Source organism: Gossypium raimondii, chromosome 7 (genome assembly GCF_025698545.1).
Source record: "Gossypium raimondii isolate GPD5lz chromosome 7, ASM2569854v1, whole genome shotgun sequence".
NCBI lineage: Eukaryota > Viridiplantae > Streptophyta > Magnoliopsida > Malvales > Malvaceae > Gossypium > Gossypium raimondii.
Genome location: NC_068571.1, coordinates 34,830,082 through 34,853,218, shown reverse-complemented (window position 1 = coordinate 34,853,218; position 23,137 = coordinate 34,830,082). Strand labels below are relative to the sequence as shown.

Sequence of the window (23,137 nt, the reverse complement as noted above, 5' to 3'; positions counted from 1 at the left end):
TTTGTTAAAGGATTTCGTTTTAATCAAAGTTTTAAAATTCTAAATATTACTTGTTTGAGTAAATATATTGGAGAACTTCAAAATTTGTGAGTAATTTCAGGAGGGATTTTAAAATTCAATTTCCTTTTCAAATTCCATCTAAATGTGGTTTTCAAAATTCCTATAATTTTATTTGATTTAATACAAATAGTCCACCATAAGATAAAAGCTTAAACTTTAAAATTATTTTATTTAAATTATAATAAATAATTTTAAATTTTATTTATTAAAAATATTTGTAAATTTTACAAATATAATGATATTCATAATGAATTTTTATATTATTTATTTTAATATAATTATTCTTATTTTTAATTTGTAAATTTCTAATAATTTAATTTTTCCTTAATCAATTGTTTATCAAAACAAAACAATTACAAATTCTAGTATTTTGAATTAATGATTTTGAAATATTAGCAGAAAATTTAAAATTTTCGACACTTTTAATGTCTTCAAAATATTAAATAAAATTATTAGTTATTACGTATAACATAATATTATTGTGGATTGCCAAAAGAAACTTTTTCGATCGTTTTATATTAGTTTGTAACTTACTTTTTGTATTCATTATTAATATTTTTAAAATAATATGTTTTAAATAAAATTGTCATAAAACTATTTTAAAATTTTCTTAACAAAGTATTAAATTTAATTTATTTACTTACTAGATAATATATAATTAGTTTATTGTAAATATACACACTAATTTAGGATGTGTTTGATAAACTAAAAAATTTTAGAACTGAATTTTATAAGCACTAAATTTTTATTATAAAATTGTTTGATACACTTGTAAAAATTAAACATTTAATGTAATCAATTTATTTGACAATTATAATTAATATTATTCATCGTTATACAATTTGCATTAATATTTTTAATTATAATTAATAAACAATGTTGATTCTCACAATTTAGCAAGTTCCATTTTTTTAATTATATTTTATCTAGATGGTTACAAATTGTAAATCCATCTCTTTAAACAATAAATTAATAATATAAAATTTGTTTTGAATTTCGCCTTAGGCGTGTAGAAATTAATATCATTAATCTCGAGTGAACTTATGGACCAGTCTTATATATTTTAAAATAAATAAATAAAATATTTTTTCATTTAAGTTTTGTTAAATGGAGTAGGCACCATCCTTAGTTAATCCAAATAAAATAATTGATAACATATTTTTCTTATAATTTTTCTAATTGGAGTAGGTATGATCCTAAGTTAACACCAATTAACTTACTTTTCTATGGTACAAAGTTTAAATAAAATAATTGATAAAATATTCTTCTCCTTGCAATTTTTTTTTTAAGAATTAGGTTTGATCCTAAATTAACACATACAATGTTCAAATAAAATTAAAATAATTGATCAAATACCTTTTCATGATAAGTTTTTTTTTTAAATGGATTAGGTATGGTCCTAAATTAACACGAGTTAACATACCTTTTGGTATAAAGTTTAAATAAAACAATTGATCAAATACTTTTTTCTCAATAAGTGTTTTTTTTTTAAAGTGGATTAGGTATGATCCTAAATTAACACTTAGTTAAAATATTCTGCTTTTTGGTATAAAGTTGAAGAAAATGGGGGACAAGAAATTGCAGTAATAGGGTTTGAATAGTGACTATTAAGAGTGTCAACAAAAGACCTTCACCACTCTTACCTTATGCTAATATACTTTTTATATAGATCAGAAACACTTATTCTGGGTCCACAAATATGAAGACAATTCATATTTAAAAGGCAAACTATATAGTTGTGGCTTTACAAGGTAAATTATTGATGCTAAATTTACATAAAACAATTTCATATACAGAAGAGCTTTTAATTCAACATATCTTGTTTTGGAGAAAATGTCCCAAAATCAAGGATGAAGCCATTCATTCTCTTATTACATGATTTTCAGCTTGCATTGAATCAATGTACTCGCAATATATTTTGTGGCTAATGCTCCTATCTCATCCTTGTGTTCTCCAAATTTTGAAAGAATTTTGTATTCAAGGGTTTTTTTTTCTTGTGGTACTGTGGTTCAGAGGGGCAAGAAAAGCAAAAATAAATCTCAAAATGACAACATAAAAATACAGATTCACCTCACTGATTCTTGAATTCGTCGATATTGGCCTCTTCTGCAGCACCGCATTCCAGTGCTGCTGGATTAGGAGAATCTGAAGTCAGGTAAGAAGGTTGTTCGTTCTTCCGAGTTTGCAATCCCGAGAAGCGAGCAAGATCAACCCATTGCTGTTGCATTCAAGTCAGCAACAAAACTACATTAATGTTCTAGACCTAAATGACTGTTGCTAGAGGACAAGGCTGCTATTATAAATGCCATCTCAATGTGCATTAATCAACTTTACCAAGCAATAGTCCATGTGGAGACTAAGAAAAATAAAACTCATATCAAATGGAAGCCATGCAGTTCATGTTCAAATTAAATAACATAGTTTCACCAGGCCACATAATTTAATGTAGTAAGTAACATATGATTACATAGTTTGCAATAATATAGTTCTCAGAATTACGATAATGTTGCTATAACATGACATGATCTAAAGGATCTAACATAATAATCCTAAAGAAATTAAAGTACCAAATGAAGATAATTCTGACCTGAGTTCCCCAGTAAGAATTGATAGTCCGAACAAAAAAGGAAAGCATATTCACAAGAAAGATTTGAGAAGAAAATTCATCAGAAATTCGATGCTCCACGATTCCAGCAATAATCTGAAAATTTTAGTATATTTTAATTTTATATCAAGCAGATGGTAGGCAAAACTGAAAGTACAAATATGCATCAGTTGGAATGAGAGAGGTCATTGTGAATCTAGGTCTAAACCAGGGGTGTCAGAGTTGGCCAACGGAAAATGCATCATATTGATCAGGTGATTAGATAAATCATCTCAGTAGTTCCCAACATAAAGAAAAGCAAATATTCTTTTGCAACGAATACAACCGATATCGTAAATAAATTGTTACTAACAAATGCCAAAGTCTATGTTGCTCAAACTCAGGTGTGAATGTTGGACAAGGTCATGTTTCTAAGACAAGTAAATTAAATTTTCCAAGTGTTTTCTTATATTTGGAGAGCTATGCTCCTGCTTCCATGCCTGCTTAATTGTTAGATGTGCCTGACACAATAAATGAACAAGAGGAAAAACAAGAGTCTAAAAATAGGGAGCACGGACAGACATTGGTACGACACGACAGATACTGCAGCATGGTAGTTTTTAGAAAATTAGGACATGGGCACAGCAAGACATGGGAAAAATAACTTTAATACAATGAAATGCAAAAAATGTAAAATTGATACTTTTCAATTACATATTTACATGAAATAGCTTTAAATTTTTAAAAATTATTTTTGAAAAAAAAATCTATTAGAACCAAATTGCATTGTTTATTCCGCATTTGAGAGAAAAAAGAAAAAAGAAAAAAAAAAAAAAAAACATCATGCATCCATCCACATCCAGGCATGTCCAGCTGCGTTTGGCTATGTTTAACTGTGTCTATTTCTCTACTTTTTTGAGGTGTCCTGTGTGTCCAACATGTACATGACAAAGCATGACATGTCAGACATGTGCGTATATTTTGTGTGTCGGAGTCCAGTCCATGTCAGATGTGTGCATGACAAAGCAAGTCCATTTATAGGCCCAACATATGCCAGAAAGCTTTTTCATGATAAAGCAAGTTCTTGGCATGGCTGAACTTATGTGACAAGCATTCTTACCTGATAACGAAGATTTGCAGATGTCCCTAGAAAGCCTCCATAAACAAGAGCTGTTTTGAGTATAGGTGATCTTTTAACTTGTTGGTTAGAAACCAATTCTGGATTGAAGATTTTTCGAACTGCATACAAAATATTTGAGGAAGCCACAGCTCCAATGCTGGAAATAAATCCAACACTAGCCAGTTTCAGACCACCAACAAGCACAGATGCTAATCTGTGACTGATGTTCCAATCCTTCCCAGCAAGATTCTTCTGAAATGCATTATCGGGTATTGAACCAAGGAGACCTTTTATAGCATCCATGTTGTCAGCTCCATCAGCATTTGAGAGGAATGAGATAGTTGGGGCAGGAAGCCATACGGTAAAGAAATCAACAACTATTCCTCGGGCCGTGTCAGTAATAACATAGTCAAGCTCTTCAAAGAAATTTTCTTTACGCCTCTCATACTGTGCTAAGAGAGTAGTTGTTATCGATATAGCTTCTTCTATAGCTAGTCTATGCAAGAACTTGGGATCAGCTAACAATCTTTCCCTGAATCCCTGCACCAAGATCATATATGGTTAGCTTAAGCACCTTTTGACTTGGACAATGTTGCAAGTGATTTGTTTATTCTTTCCACTTAAAACACATACAAGTATCATCTTCATTGGACTTGTGAATTATACAATAAACCATGACAATATTAATCAACAGATAATGGCATAATTACAATAAATTTCATTTCAAGAAATTGAATATACCTGGAAGCGATGAGTGAGCTCTGAAATAAGAGGATATTGCTCCAGATCAAAAAAGTTCTGCAGGACCTCTGGAGATACTAAACCAAGGTCAAGTCCTTTTTGAAGGTCCTGTTGCAAAATTTTCACAATTAATCTTTACGAGCAGAGGAAAGCTTTGTCCTTAGTAATTTGATAAATGATAATTTTATAAAATATAAAATAATATTGGGGGGGAAGAGAAGGAAGAGAAAAGCTTTTAACCAACAAGGATACCATGTCAAAGTACTTAACCTACCATATAAATATTCTAGCAGCAATCAAGAAAATTAGTGGAACTGCGGTTCTTAGATTACAGTCAACCATAACACATGAGATACTGCAGAATCTGCAATTACGTTGACAAACATCTAGGGAACTAACTATTATAGGAAAAACAACAATTTTTCACACTTCTAAAAAACATAATAAACTAAGCGAAATTTCAGTGAACTTGATTTATAGTTGACTTATTCATATCATTCAATTATCATTAGTTCATTGTCCAATAAATATAAGCAAGTCAGTCACATTTATCATTTCCCTTTACCATCTGTGGATCTATTACAAGTAATGACAAGGTGGTAACTGCCATTCCAAAAGCATTTTTCAAGTATCTTATAGTATGCATATGAAAGATAAGTCATTTAAAAGTTCAAACTCTATTACTTCTAACGTTTGCCAACATTCGGGAAGGAGCTGAACTATACTGATTTAGCATCCAAAGAAAAGTCATACTTTTTCCTTAAAAGAGGTGGTAACCATCCTTAAAATTATATATCCAAAAAGGTATCATTCAAATCGTAGTACTTGTATAAACCTTCACACGTTGATATTTACGAAGTTAAATGTGAGTATCCATGCATGTATTTCTATGTGTAAACGTGTGGATCCATGCATGAGTTTCTGTGGATCTTCAGCATAAAAATTTGAAAACATCAAGATTTTCTTTTGAACCAAAACATTTAAAAACATTTCAGTTAAAAATTGGTATTTAGAGGGATGAAACTTAGCACAAATCAACGGAACAACCTTAAGTCAATCCACCGATGCATCCAAAAAATATATATACCAATCAAGTCAAGGAGATAAAACATGCAATACTACCATGAAGGCTTAAGCACAGCTAACCTGGGGTAGGGCTTCTCGCTGCCTGCCAGCTGCATTCATGACTCGAGCAATTTCAGCACGATCAAAACAATTCCGACTGCAAGGTCTGGCTGCAGAATACCACAAGAAATCAGCAACAGGGACGTCTCCCTCTCTTCTTATGTATTGCCTTTCGGGATTAAGAAGAATAGCCACTTGGTTCTTCTTCTGAATCTTTTTTGAAATTCTGGCAGGCACCCCTGTCCCTCTAGAACCAAATTGGACATGGTTTGCACCAGTCACAACTACTAACAAACTTGTGGCTCCTCCATCTGAAACTTCTTTCAGAATAATTTGGGACATGTTATATTCGTCAACCACTCTTGCTTGTGCAGATAAATATGAACTTGGACCGAAGGGAATTGACTGAGTCGGGAAATGATTTTCCATAGTCGATCTGCGTGAAATAGAACTAAAGCCTGATATGAAACCTGAACCAGCTGGAGGAGCATATGCCTTACGCTCAGCCTTAGAGAGGCCACGAATACCTTCAGCTTGCACAGTCCTTAGGATCTATGTCAAATTAAATAGAATACTCCATATTACAATTCTCCTTGTGCACAGCTGAACTGATAGAATGATAACATAATATTGGTAGTTTGGTATGAATCTAAGACAGAAAAATGAAAATTTTCTTTCTCCCTTTCTTAAAACATATGAGACCATAAATATCTAGGATTACATCAGAGGATATCCTCTTCATCCCTATTTAAAATTGAAACCCATAAGTAACCCAACCATACTAAAGAAAATCAAGTCTTCTGAATATGATGCAACTAATAAGACCTATTACAACAAGCTGACAAGATATTCTAGCCTTTTAGACACCCAAAATGGTGTAAATTATATCAATCAGCTTTTCACAACAAACCCAACAGGGTGATGAAGCAATAAGTTAACACCAAAAGGATGATGGCAGAGTTAATGCAAAAAGGGTGAGTAGTACAGAATCCCCAGTGATTACATAACAACTTAAAATTACCTTTAATGGAGTTCCACAAGCAACAAGGCGAACTTCATTATCGCGACAATAATTTAAAATGGGTTCATACTCCTGCCACCTTTGAGCTGACCAATGTGAAACAAAAGATTTCAGCCCTTCTCCATCTATCCTGTCAACAACAGAACTTTCAAAACTATAAGCCTTTTCAACACTTAAATACAGATGTTCCAATTTCTTTGCTGCAATAGATTGTCTCTATTTTTAACAATATACACACCAGTGTTCAAATAATGTGTTATGAGTGTGTATATATGTATGATCAACTTTTAAGTTTTTCTACTATTAATATATGTTCAGTAATGCAACTATAATCATTTTGCCCGTACAATTTCAATTCAATCCAATACATCTATCATAATAATGGTTTTCAATATATATTTAACAACTGAAATTTTTACATTCAATAATTAGAAATTTTCAATTTACATGAAATCAGCATGTAAACATTTAACACGAATATGATTGTTGAATTAAACAGATATTAAGAGTGTAAACAATTATGAAATCATGTAAAACTGATTTATTAGAGATGAAAATTTATATATGTATTTAGAAAGAGAAGTCAATGCAATAGAAAGTAACCTTTTAGCCATAAACTGATCGAGTTGGTTTTGTAAATCGGAAGGAAAAGCTTCGAGAGCCAAAGCCAACGGCCTCTGGTTCTCAACGCAGCGGTTTTCCAAATTCTTAACAATCTCAAGCTCCAATTCTTTATCGTCTCTAATTGGAACTTGCTCAGCTTCTCCTAAATAAACAATCCTGGCATTCATCAACTTCTCCCACACTTTGCTCTTATCTTTCCCCACCGCCAACGGCTCCCCGATAGCTGTAGCGTCGTATATCCTCGCCGACACAAGCGCATCCTCTACGACCACCTTAGGCGGAGGCGAAGTCACCGGAGGGGAAGGCGGCGTTATCTCCTCGGCCAAGGACTGGGATTGTTGTAGGAGGAGAGAGCCAGCGGGGGCGAGAAACGGAGTGACTAAAACGGCGCGCCGAGAGACTGCGGAGGAGCGGCGGCGAGCATCGTGGGGGTTGTCGTGAGGGTGGAGAGAGAGAGTGAGGAGGCGAGTAAAGGAAGGGAGACGGCGTGGTATGAGAAGGTGAGGTGGGGGTGAAGGACTAAAATTAGAGGTGATGATGTGAACGTGGGGTTTCATTTTTTCTGATTTGGAGGAGGAGAGAGTGTCGATTAGTCGTAGTGGTACAACTACATTACATTACATACAAGGCCGGTGAGGAGAGGCTAGGAATCATTTGAGATTTTGGAAGTTTGTGTACGATAATGAGACTCACACAACTTCCCCAAGTACCCAAGCGAATAACCTATGGTATTTTGAATGCCACGTAGGCTTTGCATCTGCTACTCTTCTTTTCCGATATTATAGGTCTTATATGGTAAAATTACTACAGAGGGCATTATATTCAGAGTTAAATTATTTAAAATTTGAGAAAATTAGTTCATGTATGTTAAAAATTTCATTATTTATACGGTTAAAAATTAGTGTAGTTGAAAGAATAATAAAAAAAGTGACACGTGGTATGCGACGTGTACCTAATTTTGATATATGATGACCATTTTTAACTGTAAAACTGAATGAAATTTTTAACTGATGGACAAGTTTGCTCTTTAATTTAACATATAAGAATTAGTTTGCCCCAGTTTTTTAGTAGAAGGGCAAAATGTAATCCAATTTCTAATACAATGGTCTCCATAATATTTTTACCGTCTTATATCTATCTATTAATAAAATATTAAAAATAATAAATAACAAATTTTAGTACTCCTTCATTTTAAAATTAAATAAACTTAAACATAGTAAAACTAAAAGATTTTAAATTAAAAATAAAATAGTAGATGTCCTCAAGCTTCAAATTAATTTCATTTTTTCACATATAACCAACTGCGGATGAACTTACATTTCTTTTTAAAAATAAAAATCAATTTGTATAATAAGAGAAATTAACACATAACCTAATAAGCTGAAGTGTCATCTTTGGTATTGTAGTTTCTTCAAACCTATTCTCTCTCGCTCCTTGCGTTTACTTTTTCTACTCTTTATCCTTGTTTACTCGTTTTATTCTCTTTTTCTCTACAAAACGTCTTTGCTTTTGTCTTGTCTTGGCCCCGTGATAATAGTGCTGAGCAACTCAAAATCAATAATCGTAATTCACAAAGTAATAATATGTATTCGCGAAAATATGACAAATTTAAAATCTTGTTTACCGCAAATGTACAGTTGCTGATAAGTAATATAACAAAACATTCGTTCACGGAGTATTGTTATAAATGAAACCACCATGTTAAATGTTTTGATATAACAAATAGTCTTTACATTAAATTTGGTGAGTGAAGTCTGCTCTCTACCATGATTTTAGTCTGCCCTTCTTGACACAATTTTGTCGCTTCTGTTTTCTAGTGTTTTTCGATTATTGTCTCAATGGAGGATAATCTGGCGAATCTTTGCCTTTCGGATGAGGAAGAGGATGCTTTTTAGGAGGATGCAAAAGTGATGGAACAAGATATGGAGTTTTCATTGGTTGGAACTGTTTGACCGATAGCGTGGTTCACTTTCCGTCTCTCCGAAATACCATGGCTGATTTATGGCACCCTATTGGAGGTACCGCTATAACTGATATAGGAGAGAAACGTTATTTATTTAAGTTTTTTCATGTGGTTGATATGGACAGAGTTTTAGACAATCTTCCATGGGTTTTTAATAACCATTTGTTATTATTAAAACCAAGTAAAAATCATTTTTCCGCTATCAAGATTAAAATTAAAAATTGTGAGTAATAAATAAATGGAAAATTAATTAAGTTTTTCTTAAAGAAGTCATCGTTACTTTAGAAATTTAAACTAAAATATTTTTTATAACTTGTCAGCCTTTCTGAAAATAGACTAATTTTTTTAAAATAAATAAATATATCATCTCAGTGGTCGATGTAATCTCACAAATTCGGAGTTAAGTTAAGGAAGTTACAATCCTTACAATTCAAAGAGCTTAAAACTCTTTTCTTTCTTTTCTCGTATGCATGGACGATGGTAGAAGATGATAATATTGGTTCTTAGTTTTGTCTCTTTCTTTCCACCATCTTTTATCAATTAACTTAATTACTTTAATCAATGGTCGTTATTAATTCTTACTAACTTAGTGAATATTAATGGCTCAGATCATTTCAAGCCATTAACTTATTTTAAACATGGCTTAATTACCTATAAGGATATGTAATAATCGCCAAACAAAGACATGTACAAAACTTTAATTAACTCCTTTAATATACTCACTTCAAAAATTAGTCATTGTTACTACTCAGTTCTCTTCATTAATCTCACATACAACTTACTAACTTCTCGATTTAAAATTTAAAATTACTCGATTTTCAATAATTCAACCTTAAACAATATTGTTTCGACACTTATGAAAATTGTGTCCTTACAAATTGAGTCTTTTTGGACCCACCACCAAAGCTATTGTTGCATCTCTCGGTTCTTAATTTTAGTGCTATTATATGTTTCTTTTTTATATATATTTTGCGAATTAAATATTGAGAATTTGGTTAAATTTGTTGAAAATTGAGATAACAATCCTTTTGGGTGTAATTTATACAGAGGATGGTATGGTTTTTACTTATAAATCTTGGTGTACTGTGCCTAGGAGAGAAGCTTGTTAAGTTCTTCATGGGATTGTGTGATTTGTTGCATTCGCCATTACCTTTAGAGGAATGAAAAGAAAATGTTTTTAACAAGCACCCATGATAGAGCTAGGTTTATCAGCTGTCATTTTTCTTTTAACGAACTAAATTTATAGAATTTATAAATGTGGATGGTTAAATTTATTGAATTATTTAGAATTAGGGTGAATTTGATAGAATGTGAAAGTTTTAAGGACTAATTATGTTATTATACAGTATGTTCTCTCTATAAAAGCCACCTCCTATAATGACATGTCGTTGTGACAACCAAATTTCTAATAGAATTGATTTTTATGATTTATTTTAAACCTCTATAACAACTTTTCACTTGTAAAAGCAACAACCTTAGTTATGAAGTACATTTTTTATTAAATTAGTTCTCTATAACAACATATTGTCTAAAATTTTAAGTAAAATTATAACTATTTCATATAAGCAAACTGTTAATTGTAATTTATTAAATAAAATGATCTTAATTAAAATGTTATTTCAATAAAATGTTTAAATTTCACATGAAAAAATCTATTAATCATACTTTATTAAATGAAATAATCTTCACTTAGTGGAATTAAAGATATCAATGCAAGATTAAGTTCCTTAATCAAATATTCTACTATAAATTTAAAACATCATAAACTTATAAATTGATTACTTGAACTTAATAACTCATGATAAATTAATTAATTCAATTTTATAACTCGACCGATTAATTGAACTTGTTAGATTTATGAATTTTATAATTAGTCAAGTGAAAAATGTAAAGTAAAAGATGCATAAAAGCATTAATGCATGCACCTCCTATACATTTTTTTAATTTTGTTGATTTGATTCTCACTTTCATTCTTTTTCTAACATAATTTTTCTTCATTTGATGGAATTGGTTTACAACAATTATCTCTCTATATTGTTATATGTGTATAACCACCACATCTCTGACAAACAAATGAGACTGTTATAGAGAAGATTGACTATAGCAAATAAAAAAGGTCACCTCGCCATTTATGTTAACAAATTAATTAGGATGACCAAAATAGAAATAAATGATAATGTTAATGATCAAATTAATTTTTTTTGTTGTTTAGTAACCAAAACAGAAACACACTAATAATTGAGTGTGTAATGACCCAAAATTCACAAGCATCGGAAAAGTACATTATCGGGCCTCCGTCTTAGTAAATTGAGTTCGAAAATAATTATTAGAAATATTTACGAGACTAGTTGTGTGATTAATTAGGTTTTAGATAGGTGAATTTAGCTTAATTAAGAGAAATTAGGAAAAAGGATTAAATTGAATAAAGTGTAAAAGTCTAATTATAGATCAAAAGAAAATAAGAGGGACTAGATAGGTAAATAAGCCAATGGCTTAAGAATAGGCGACAATACATGGAAAAATCTTAGATTTTTTCTTGATTAATATTATAAAATATTATTTAATTAAAAAATTATAAATTATATTAATTAAAGTTAAGATATTATATTAAGAAATAAATTAAATAAAGACAAATGTATCGTGATGATTTAATACAAGTGTATTAATAAAATACATGCGTTTGTAATACTTATAATTAATTATTAAATAGATATTTTATTAAATCATTATATTAAATGATTATTGTAATTATTTTTATTATTATCATATTATGTAATAAATTAAGAAAAGATAAATGTAGGGTGTAAAAATTATACATGTGACATGCATATATTTTACACTTGTAAAATAAATGTATGATTACTTAAAATTTAAAGATTACTTAAAATTTAAGTATAAAAATATTTATAAATATTAATTAAATAAATATAAAATAAATAAATAAATTAAATGGTGCCAAATGTAAGGTGATAAAGTTGTACAAATGTAGTAAAGTATGTAAATACACTTGTGTTATAATTAAAAGATATTTATTAATTAAATGATTATTAATAAATTATATTATTATAATATAAAGTAAAGAAATAAAAATAAAACAAAACAAAAGAAAGAAACAAAACAAAGAAGAGAAGAAACAGAGAGCAATTCGAAACAGAGGAAAGGAAAGAAGAAAAGAAAAGGGAAAGGGAAAGGGAAAACTAGGATTTTGATGCTTAAAGCTTTGATTGGTAAGTCAATTAAGCTTTTTTTACTTAATTTTGATGTTTTAGAAGTTTTAAAACAAAGTTTTATTGAAAATAAGTTGAGGTTTTGGAAGTTTATAGGTTTTTAAGCATGGTTCATGTTGGACAAATTGTTAAATTAGGGATTTAATTGAATGAATTTTAAGTTAGAATTGATAAAAGGATTAAATTGTGAAGTAAGTTATAAGTTTTATGTTTTAGGGACTAAATTGAGGGAAATTCGAAATTAGGAAAATATGCTGAAATTTTAATAGTTAAATTTGAGTTTGGATGAAAATTGAATAGAAATAGAGTGTGAATTGAATTAGGAAAGTAAGTAAACTTAGTTAAGATTAAATTGGGAATAAGGTAAGAATTTATTAGAAATTCAATTATTTATTTTAATTTAATGATGTAATTAATAGCGAAAATTATTATTATTTTCGTAGCTAACAAAGAACCCGAGGCATCGGCATCAAAAGGAAAAGAGAAAGCTATCGAAGACTAAAACGGGAGATTTACGGTTTGTATTACTATAATTTGAATTTATTTATTTTCAATTATTAAATTTCAATTAAAGTACTTGGTAAGTGAAATTTGGTAAGTGAAATTGAGGTGAGTATTAAAATATTGCATTGAATAAAAGTGAATGAAATGAATTGAATCGAAGTGAAGTGAAATTATCTGAACTGTGTATTGATTAAAAAGTGGAAAGTGGAAAGTGAAATTGAATTGAATTGTGATTGAAACGAAAGTGAATTTGAAATAGAAAAATGATTTGAATACCCTATTAACTAGTCGGGCCGAGTCGGAAATAGTTGGCATGCCATAGGATTGGAAGAGTTCAGGGATACTTCGACCTCGAGTCGATGAGACACTGGGTGTCACTATATTTCTTCGGAAGATTCGATGAGGTACTGGGTACCAACTTACTTCGGCTTGGCTGATGAGACACTGGGTGTCAACTTTGCTTCGAACTATCCGATGAGGCACTGGGTGCCATTCTGGTGTGTTTGGTTGGATCCTGTATCCGCCAAAGTCCGAGTCTTGTTAATAGGGGCAAATAAATGGAATAGCAAAAAAAAGCGAATAAAAATGATCTACTTTATTCATGAAATGAAAAGTGAATTGAAATTGAGAAATGAGAACGAAAAGAATGAATCAAAGATTCATGAAAAGATTTATGTTCAAATGAAATGCTATATGATATTAAATTGATGAATAGCCAAATTGAGTTGTTATTGTTGAGAAATGAAAGTTAAGAATAAATTAGTTTATTTATGAATTAATTGTTATATAATTTGACATGTTTATTTGTTATTTTACTTAAATAATTTAAATGATAGTAATACCACTGAGTATGAAATACTCAGCGTACGGTTGTTTTCATGTGCAGGTCATTAGGGTTCAAGGTCCAGTTTAGCACCCAGAAAGATCCCGACTCCATCAAGAAAATTTTGGTGATGTATTTCTTCCTTTTGTTTAAGTGGCATGTACTAGGTGATTGAACACGAGTTGTATACATATAAATATATATATGCTAAATGATCTTGGTTGTGAGTAAACGGTTATAATCTTTTGAATGATAAATAAAATAGTGAATCAATTTATTGATTGAAATATTGGTATTGGGTTGTTTTTTGTTTTAAGTTTGCAAGGGGTTTTAAGTAAAAATAAGCAACAATACTGTCGAAATTTTTAAAATAATAAAAAAATAAGCCAATTAGCATAAATTTATATGAATTTATGATTCTTTTATATATGCTCGTTGTTTATTTAAGAATTATTTGTAAATTATTTGATATGTTCGATAATGCCTCGTAACCCTGTTTCGGCGACGATTTGGGGTTAGGGGGTGTTATAGAGTGAGTAATTGTTAGAGCTAACAAACGGGTGAGATTGAATCAGGCTTACTCCAGGCTCGAATTTTCATAGACTCGAATTTTTCTGGCTAAGGCTTTCTTGTGCTCAAATTTTGTTGGATTTGATCTCAGATCGAGTCGGGCGGACTCTAACGGATTCAAATAATTTTGAATTTTATAAGTTATAAATATTTTAATTTCGAATGTAATAATTCATTTTATTTTTATACTCTAACACCCTAAAATCAACCTAGACGTTACTGTCGAATTTTGAAGGTTACATCATTACGTAAAATATTACCCGTTAATTCGTGAAAACTTAATTTTAAATCAAGAATAAATAAAATTGATTAGTCTATCAAAAACATAAGTATTTAGATAATCGTATGAGATCACTTTGACGAAAACATTATTTTACTAATTTGATTAAAAAAAACCCATTCGTTTAACTAGTTGCATTGTATAACATCGTTTTTTATTTCAAAGCCTTGCAGCGAAAAACACTTAAGAGTTCTTAGCTTGTAAAATCTTAATATGTCATCAGTTATGTCTTGTTAAAAATGTCAGTTATAAGTAGTGCGTTTGCAAGATAAATTTCAAACACAAATTAAAGTCCCTAAACAAATCAAAATGTCCGTAAAGTCTAAAATTAAATCCAAACATACTTAAAAACAAAATGTCTGAACCGAGCTCCGGAATCGCCGCCAAATCTTAATTCTAAGGTTCACCTGAAAAGTGTAAAAAATAAACGAGTGATCTAAAATTTCAGTGTGTGACTTGGCCCACATACACAATTTTACTTATAACATACATAAATGCAATTATCCGAACATAATTTCATATTTCAGAAATATATAACATATCAAAACAAATCCTACCCCCATCCGCTACACATTATCTCCGGCCAACCAATCACATTAATTAGGACTTCATGAGTCCATCCATCCAATCACATCGGTAAGTGGTGGTATGCCATTCATAAATATGAAGTTGAGCTGTCAGACACATATTGTAGTTTAACCGCTAGAATTTATAATAAAAATGCCAGAATACACTTCCTCCATCATATCAAACCCACCCCAACGCACATGCATAATCATATTAACATACTTATAAATCACATGAATTGAGTGGCATGCGTACCTAAACATACTTTTACGAGTCATATCATATTGCATAACTTATACAAAATTAAGCCTACTCAACATGCTTTCTAAGCAAACTCATGTATAGCATGCCGAATTTTATGCTTTTATAAGCCTACAAAATGCTCACGAAGTCAATTTTAGAGTCCCTTAATCGCCCCCTAATCGGGCCTTCAAATTGGCCAAAAAGGGCCCATACACCCGTGTGGTCCACATAGTCTACCTGTTTGGGCCGTGTAATCACACACGACTATGTGCTCCACACAGCCTGGCACACAGCCAACCACACAGTTGTGTGATGCATATGGTTTGTCACACGGCCTGCCACGCGACCATGTGACTTTAGGCAATTTCGAGACTAGCCCCTGTTTTTAGGTTTTTTCGAGTTTCAGTCGAGTTTTCGAGTTAGTTTCACACACCTGATGACAATTTTGATTAACCACACAACCGGGAACTCACGAATCCTACAATCAAACATTAAATCACACAAATTAACCTTCAAGAATCCACTCAAGATAACATCCATTTATTAAAAATTCAATCCCTAAAGCGATGTTGAGCACTTACTTATAAGAAAATAGAGTCAAAATTAGCAATTACTCCGCTGGAGAATTTCGATTCTCACGCCCTTCGCCGAATAAAAAACCACGAGATCACTTATCATCACGTAGAACAAGAATTAAACACTAATCAATTCAAACCTTGCTCAAGAACGAGTTAAAATTTGATATCAGAAAAATGGATCAATGTTACTTACCTTTACTCGGATTTACTATCACAAACGAAGAATAAAAAAGATAGTCACATAACAACCTTAATGGCAGCAAGGTAAGAAGCAAATCAAGAAGAAATATGAGATGGAAATTCAAGAAAAAGAAAAGAAAAGAAAGAAGAGGGAAAAGAAGAAATGTGAGAGGGGAAACGTGAATAGGGGAGTAGGGAAAAAACTGAACAGTGTAGTTGGTGAGTGAATTTAGGGATTTTGATAATTTAAACAAATCCTAACCCAACTACCAACCAATGGCAATGAACAAAAAGAATTCCCATTTTACAAACACAGGACCAAAGGTTTAGATTTAATCAAATGATCTGGGATAGGAATTGAGCCAAAAATTAACAAAATTTCAAAAGAAATTACTTAAACCCAGAACCTTACACGCATAATCACAACACTCAACCCCTAAACCAAATTAAATTATTTGATATAATTTAACATTCCAAATAAGAAAATTTGGGGCATTACGATGACAACGTAATTTAAAATTGTCTAAAAAGAATAAGTTATATATATTTAATAAAATTATTTTATATAAAATAATTATAATGCTTATTGTATATAAAATTTATTATTTTGTGATATTATATGAATTAACGAAAATACCTTTTATTGTTCATTATTATATTATATTGACAATTAAATAAAATTTTGTATTTCTTATTAAATTTATAAACCTAATATTCATACTAAAATATTTATTCGAAACTCAAATATATTATAGTAAACTCAAACCCAAATAATATACTCATTATTACCCAAACTCAAAATAAACTAATTATAGCACAATCTCAAGTTTAAAATAAAAAGAAATTAAACCCAATACCCAAATACAATTTATAAAAGTTAAATCTCAATTCAAAATATAATTTAATACAAACAATATTTTATTAAGATAATAAATTTTAATAATATTTTATGTATTACTAGTTATAATTATAAACATATATTTTAATATACTAAATTACACATAACTATTTATGCTTTTATTATAATCTATAATATAATAGTTATATATATCAATACTTATAGAATATATTAGTTCACTATATAATACTATATCGCATACTATAAAAGTAGAGTAGTACATAATATAATAATTATTATTATAAATTATTATATATTATTATACTCGTTGAAGTATGCTCTAAGTCTCAATACTTTTCGTACTTTTAAAAGCTAGCGCTCCTACTATAGTATATAATGTTATATTATATCATATAGTATATAATATATATTAATAGTTTATATATATGCATCAATGATTAAACATTATAATATCATGTAATACTATATCTTTTATTATAACCTATAATATAATAGTAGTTATATGTAATAGTAGTACATTATATTATATAATGTTATATCATATTATATAGTATATAATAGATTAATAATTTGTATATGCATCAATGATTAAATATTATAATATCATATAATATTATATCTTTTATTATAATCTCTAATATAATAATAGTAGTGTAACACCCTTTACTTGAGTTTGCACCGAGTTAGGAATGTTACTTTTCAGAATAAATATTTTATTCAAGAACCAAAGTACCATAACAAAAATTATACAACAATACTGACGTTCCGAAGCACATACAACCAATAGCGAGTTAGAAGAGAACAAATGCACAAAAATCAAGGAGAACAAAAATCAGAGTGCTGTTAACGAAAGGGTAAAACCAAAACGAAAGAAGTAAATGATCAAAAGAAGAAAAAATGGGAGAATTTTTTACTATTTTTAAAAATAAAAGGATAATATCCTACCATATCCAAACTAATCCACTTAGTTAGGTTGTTAGGGATTTGAGTTTGATTCACTTTTAGTGTTATGGGCGGTAAAGCAGACAAAGTAAAATTTTATTTTGTTTTACACATAAGATTCAAACACATGACCTTTAAGTAAATTAATCACTTACCACTAAATTAACAGGCTCATTCTTACCAACAAGCTAATAAGATTAAAATATAACTCACACGGACCGAGCCAAGAGAAGGAATAATAAAAATAATACTAAATTTTCAAGGAAAGAAATTTAAACATAAAACCTCAAGCACACCTCCAAAGTACTTACTCACTAAACCAAAATAGATAACTTAACATGATTTAACAATTTAAATCTAAGAAATTTGGGGCGTTATACAACCACAGCATATCTAACTTAATTATTCGAAATAAAAATAAAGTTAACACAAAAACTTACCTATTTTATTAAGAATTTCCTCCTTTTTGCTCTTCCCTTTTCTTCCTCAAATTCAAGACTATCCTTCTCTTTTCTTCTAAATTTATCCACTTCCATCTACTAATTTCTTGCTTTTAAATTGATGAACATACTTTCTAAAGTCTCTACTTCAATTTTCTTTCGGTGCTTATGGAATTTTCCAAGAAATTTGGAAGAAATAATGGGATTAGGGGCCAAAATGTAAGAAATGAGTTCTTCCCCATTTTATAATGGTGATGGAGTTGGAGCATTGAGAAGTATGATGAATTTTCTTTATATTTCTATGCAAAAATCTTATAATAAAATATTATGAAAAATATTAATAAAATATTTTAACCAATCATGTTTGAACACCATTTCCTACTAATTATTATCATGATAATTCATGATAAATATCTTGAGTGAGAAATGACCATTTTGCTCTTTTGATATCTTAATATTGACTTGTGTGCCATTTTGGTAAAATTACAATTTAGTCCCTACTATTTTTCACTTATTCAATTTGGTCCTTATTCACCAATTTATTTTCTTCTTTAGTCTTTTCCTCCTCCGGGGTATTTTCACATTTGGTCCTTTATCTTTTTATATTTATATTTTGAATATTTACACTAATGCCACAACCCTTATCACATTTTTATAATTTAGTCACTGCCTTAAATTAATACGTCATGTCATACTTCTTGGTTTGTCTTCCTTTGGTATCCAACGTGCTTCACTTTTGTTGATCTTGTACATTATTTTACTAAGAATCTATCACATACTGTTTACGACCAAAAGGTTTTTGGGATGTTACAAGTAGTATATTATATATTATTGTTTATTATTATGCTAGTTGAAATATGCTCTAAGTCCCTATACTTTTTGTACACTTGAAAGTTAGCCCTTCTACCATTGTATATAATGTTAGATCATATTAGATAGTATATAATATATTAATAGTTTATATATATGCATCAATGATTAAACATTATAATATCCTTTATATTTATATATAATAATAGTACATTATATATGACTTATTATTATATATTATTGTTATTATTATACTAGTTGAAATATATTCTAAGTCCTTATACTTTTCATACGTTTGAAAGCTATCTCTCTTACTATATTATATAATGTTATATCATATCATATAATATATTAATAACATATATATACATCGATGATTAAGCATTATTATATCATGTAATAGTATATATTATATTATTTTATGGAGTAGTAATATACTAATTTAGTATATTGGTTTAAGGTAAAATAAAGTAATCGGTTTCGTTTTTGGTAGTAGTATTATCATTAAAGTTTAATTTTATAGATTTTAAAATAATTAATTATATATATTTAATATATATAAATAATTATAGTATTAATAATATTTTATATTAGATGAATATTTTTAAAATTTATTTCACATTATAGTTTAACATAAAATTATTAATAATTACTAATTAATAAAATTTTAATATAAATATATAATGCTTATGAATACACTTTTTAAAAAAGTAAAGCATTATCATTTATTTTATTTTAAATAATATTATAAAATTATATTAATTATTAATATTTATTATGGTTGTTGAATTATAAACATGTCATTTTGGATTTATCTTAATCTCGGGTTTTGTCGAGCTCTATCGAGCTTAGGCTTTTTGGGATTTGAATTTGTTAACATGGGTAATATAAAGCTGAATAGCATTCTCACAAGTTGGTATCCCTAACTGTAACCACCATTTTATTTTTCGGAAAGCTCCTCAAATGTTATGCTTAGGTTCCCTTCCACCCTCTCCCAAATGGAAAAACCAATCGTATCTTGTTCAAACATTTTCACCTATTCTCATTCTCCTCCAAAACTCCCACTTTCCAGTTACATCGATATCAATAATCCCTTCCACTGTTTAGAATCATGCCAATCTCCCAGGGAACTTAAGCAACTGCATGCTTTAACCCTCAAAACAAGACCTCTCCAAACCCAACTCATTTCCTCCAAAATATTATCATTTCTTATCCCTTTTTCTTCCCCTGAAAGCGTTACCTATGCTAGAGAACTTGTCAACCACTTAAAACCTCCTTATTTGCAACTGCATTTTTACAATTCCTTAATTCAAGCCCTCACGAATTCCTCACAAGCCATAGCATTATATGGCGAAATGATAACCAAATGTATTTATCCTGACACTTATACTATCCCTTATGTTCTAAAATCATGTGCCCAATCCCATGCCCTGGAAGAAGGCCAACAAATCCATGCACATTCCATTAAGTTTGGTCTTAGTTCCAATGTTTATGTTCTCAACACTTTGATGCGTCTTTATGCTGTTTGTGGGTTTACTCATTCTGTTAAAAAACTGTTCGATGGAAGTCCTGAAAGAGACTTGGTGTCTTGGACCACCCTTATTCAAGCTTTTGTTAAAATGGGTTTTGCCAAGGAAGCCATCCAAGCTTACTTTGATATGTGTAGAGCAAATTTAAGACCCGATAAAAGGACATTGGTCGTCATCCTTTCGGCTTGTTCTAGGTTAGGAGACTTGAGCTTAGGCACCCGAATTCATGAAAATATATGTGATATTCATGATATTTATTCGGATGTTTTTGTTGGCAATGCATTGGTTGATATGTATATGAAATGTGGCGATGCGGACTCTGCTCGCAAGCTGTTTGATAAAATGCCTGTTAAAAATGTGGTTTCTTGGAATTCCATGATATCTGGCCTAGTTCAACAAGGACAATTCAAGGAAGCATTGCATGTTTTTCATGACATGCAAAGGATAGGTCTTAGGCCTGACAGTGTTACTCTAGTTGCCGTTTTGAATGCTTGTAGTAATCTTGGGAAGCTGGAGTTAGGAAAGTGGGTTCATGCATATATTGATAAAAATCAAATCAAGGCAGATGGGTTTGTAGGAAATGCGTTAGTGGATATGTATGCTAAGTGTGGAAGCGCAGAACAAGCTTTTGGTGTGTTTCAAGGAATGGAATGCAAAGATGTCTTTTCCTATACTGCCATGATTGTGGGATTCGCAATGAATGGAGAAGCCGAGAGAGCATTGGATATCTTTGCAGAGATGCCGATGGTAGGCACCAAACCAGATGAAGTGACATTTGTTGGTGTTCTTTCTGCATGTAGTCATGCAGGAATGGTAGAGGAGGGTTGGAAGCACTTTGAAGACATGTCAAGAGTTTATAATCTGGAACCTCAAACAGAGCACTATGGTTGTATGGTTGATCTTTTAGGCCGTGCTGGACTAATAAGTGAGGCAGAAGTATTTATAGCAAATATGCCAATTGAACCTGATGCATTTGTTTGGGGTGCACTACTAGGAGCTTGTAGCATTCATGGAAAAGTTGAGCTTGGGGAAGCCATAATGAAAAAACTTGTAGCTATCGAACCTGTAAGAGACGGAGCATATATACTCATGTCGAACATCTATTCGTCTGCAAATAGGTGGAAAGACGCACTAAAGTTGAGGAAGGCAATGAAAGAAAGAAAAATGAAGAAGACTCCTGGTTGTAGTTTAATCGAAATCAATGGTGTTGTTCATGAGTTCCGTAAGGGAGACAAATCACACCCTAGAAATGAGGAGTTAAGGAAGGTGCTGGGAGAAATGGCGATTCACTTACAGAACCATGGTCAATTTCCTACTAGCAACTTCATCACATGATACAGCTCATTGAGATAGTGGAGAATGACTTCGTGTGGGAAAATGGAGGCAGTGAGGCATATTTGTTTGGCTTTCTCACAAGGTAGTATTAATAAAATAAGCAGGTTGAGAAAATTATGGTTAATATTCACATGTAGAGATGCCTAGAAAAGCAGTAAGTTTCTTAGGTCAGTCCTTTAATGGTGATACAAGAGTGCCGTTCAAGAAGAGATAATAAACACCGACCTCCATACTTCCCATATGTACCAGAAAAAAACATCTCAACATGTGAAATGAAAGGGGTCAAATTACTCAAGTTCTTCCGCTCAAAGAAACAAAGGAAGCGGTTTGAGCTTTTTAAGTTCGAATTTTTTTGGACTCGAATTATTATGGACTTGAACTTTCTCTTGTTCGGATATTATTGAGCTCTAATCAATTTGGACAAAGTTTTGGGCTCGGACCTGTTTTACCTGCTCTACTTTCTTTGTTGTGGTACGAGAATATTTTTCCTAAAATAAAAACTGTTGCTTAGTTATTTAGGGTGCTTCCCAATGCCCAGTCTCTTTGGTGAGATCTCTGATGCCTAGTTTAGTTATTTCCTTGAACATTAGTAAAATATCAAAACTTTGAGCTAGTCTTAATTTTTTTCAATATCATCATTGTAATACCTAATTTATGCCCGGCCCGCATACATTTCAAAAAATAAAATAAAAAAAAACAAATAAAAAAATATAAAGCCAAATACGTATAAATTAAAAGTCCAATGCAGTCCAATGTTACAAATTTAATAAAATCCAAGCCCGGATTACATTAAGCCTCAACCCAAAACCCACTAACTTAATACCAGTCCAAAAATTAACCCAAACAATTAAGGTCCAAAATCTAATAATACCCAAACCCGAAACAGACCCTAAACCCAAACCTGATTACAAAACCCGAAATACCTAAACAGCCTAGAAAAACCCGAATAAACCCAATACCCAAAATAACCCACTAAAATCCAAACCAGCCAACCCTAGCCCAATATTAGAGG

At 30.6% G+C, this 23,137-nt stretch overlaps 2 protein-coding genes and 1 long non-coding RNA gene across 4 annotated transcripts; 1 reads left to right on the top strand and 2 right to left on the bottom strand.

Moving 5' to 3' along the window:
• Positions 1 to 1,740: 1,740 nt before the first annotated feature.
• LOC105794280 (protein RETICULATA-RELATED 6, chloroplastic) lies at positions 1,741 to 7,952 on the bottom strand. The gene is made up of 7 exons (XM_012623387.2): positions 7,255 to 7,952; positions 6,652 to 6,781; positions 5,652 to 6,182; positions 4,506 to 4,613; positions 3,765 to 4,304; positions 2,648 to 2,761; positions 1,741 to 2,278 (listed from the first exon to the last, which is right to left on the bottom strand). The coding sequence occupies exons 1-7, from the start codon at positions 7,830 to 7,832 to the stop codon at positions 2,132 to 2,134; spliced, it is 2,148 nt and encodes a 715-aa protein (XP_012478841.1). The 5' UTR covers positions 7,833 to 7,952; the 3' UTR covers positions 1,741 to 2,131.
• Positions 7,953 to 14,875: 6,923 nt separating this feature from the next.
• LOC105770936 (uncharacterized) lies at positions 14,876 to 16,512 on the bottom strand. 2 transcript variants are annotated; one of them, XR_008198120.1, is made up of 5 exons: positions 16,224 to 16,512; positions 16,034 to 16,122; positions 15,886 to 15,930; positions 15,200 to 15,316; positions 14,876 to 15,049 (listed from the first exon to the last, which is right to left on the bottom strand). It is a non-coding gene; the product is annotated as an uncharacterized LOC105770936 (long non-coding RNA). The 2 variants fall into 2 exon arrangements; XR_008198119.1 differs by lacking the exon at positions 14,876 to 15,049 and having other exon boundaries at positions 15,056 to 15,316; positions 16,224 to 16,510.
• A 3,604-nt stretch (positions 16,513 to 20,116) lies between these two features.
• On the top strand, positions 20,117 to 22,650 carry LOC105794287 (pentatricopeptide repeat-containing protein At1g08070, chloroplastic). The gene has a single exon (XM_012623396.2). It carries the CDS (start codon positions 20,230 to 20,232, stop codon positions 22,123 to 22,125), a length of 1,896 nt encoding a protein of 631 aa, XP_012478850.1. The 5' UTR covers positions 20,117 to 20,229; the 3' UTR covers positions 22,126 to 22,650.
• Positions 22,651 to 23,137: the final 487 nt, after the last annotated feature.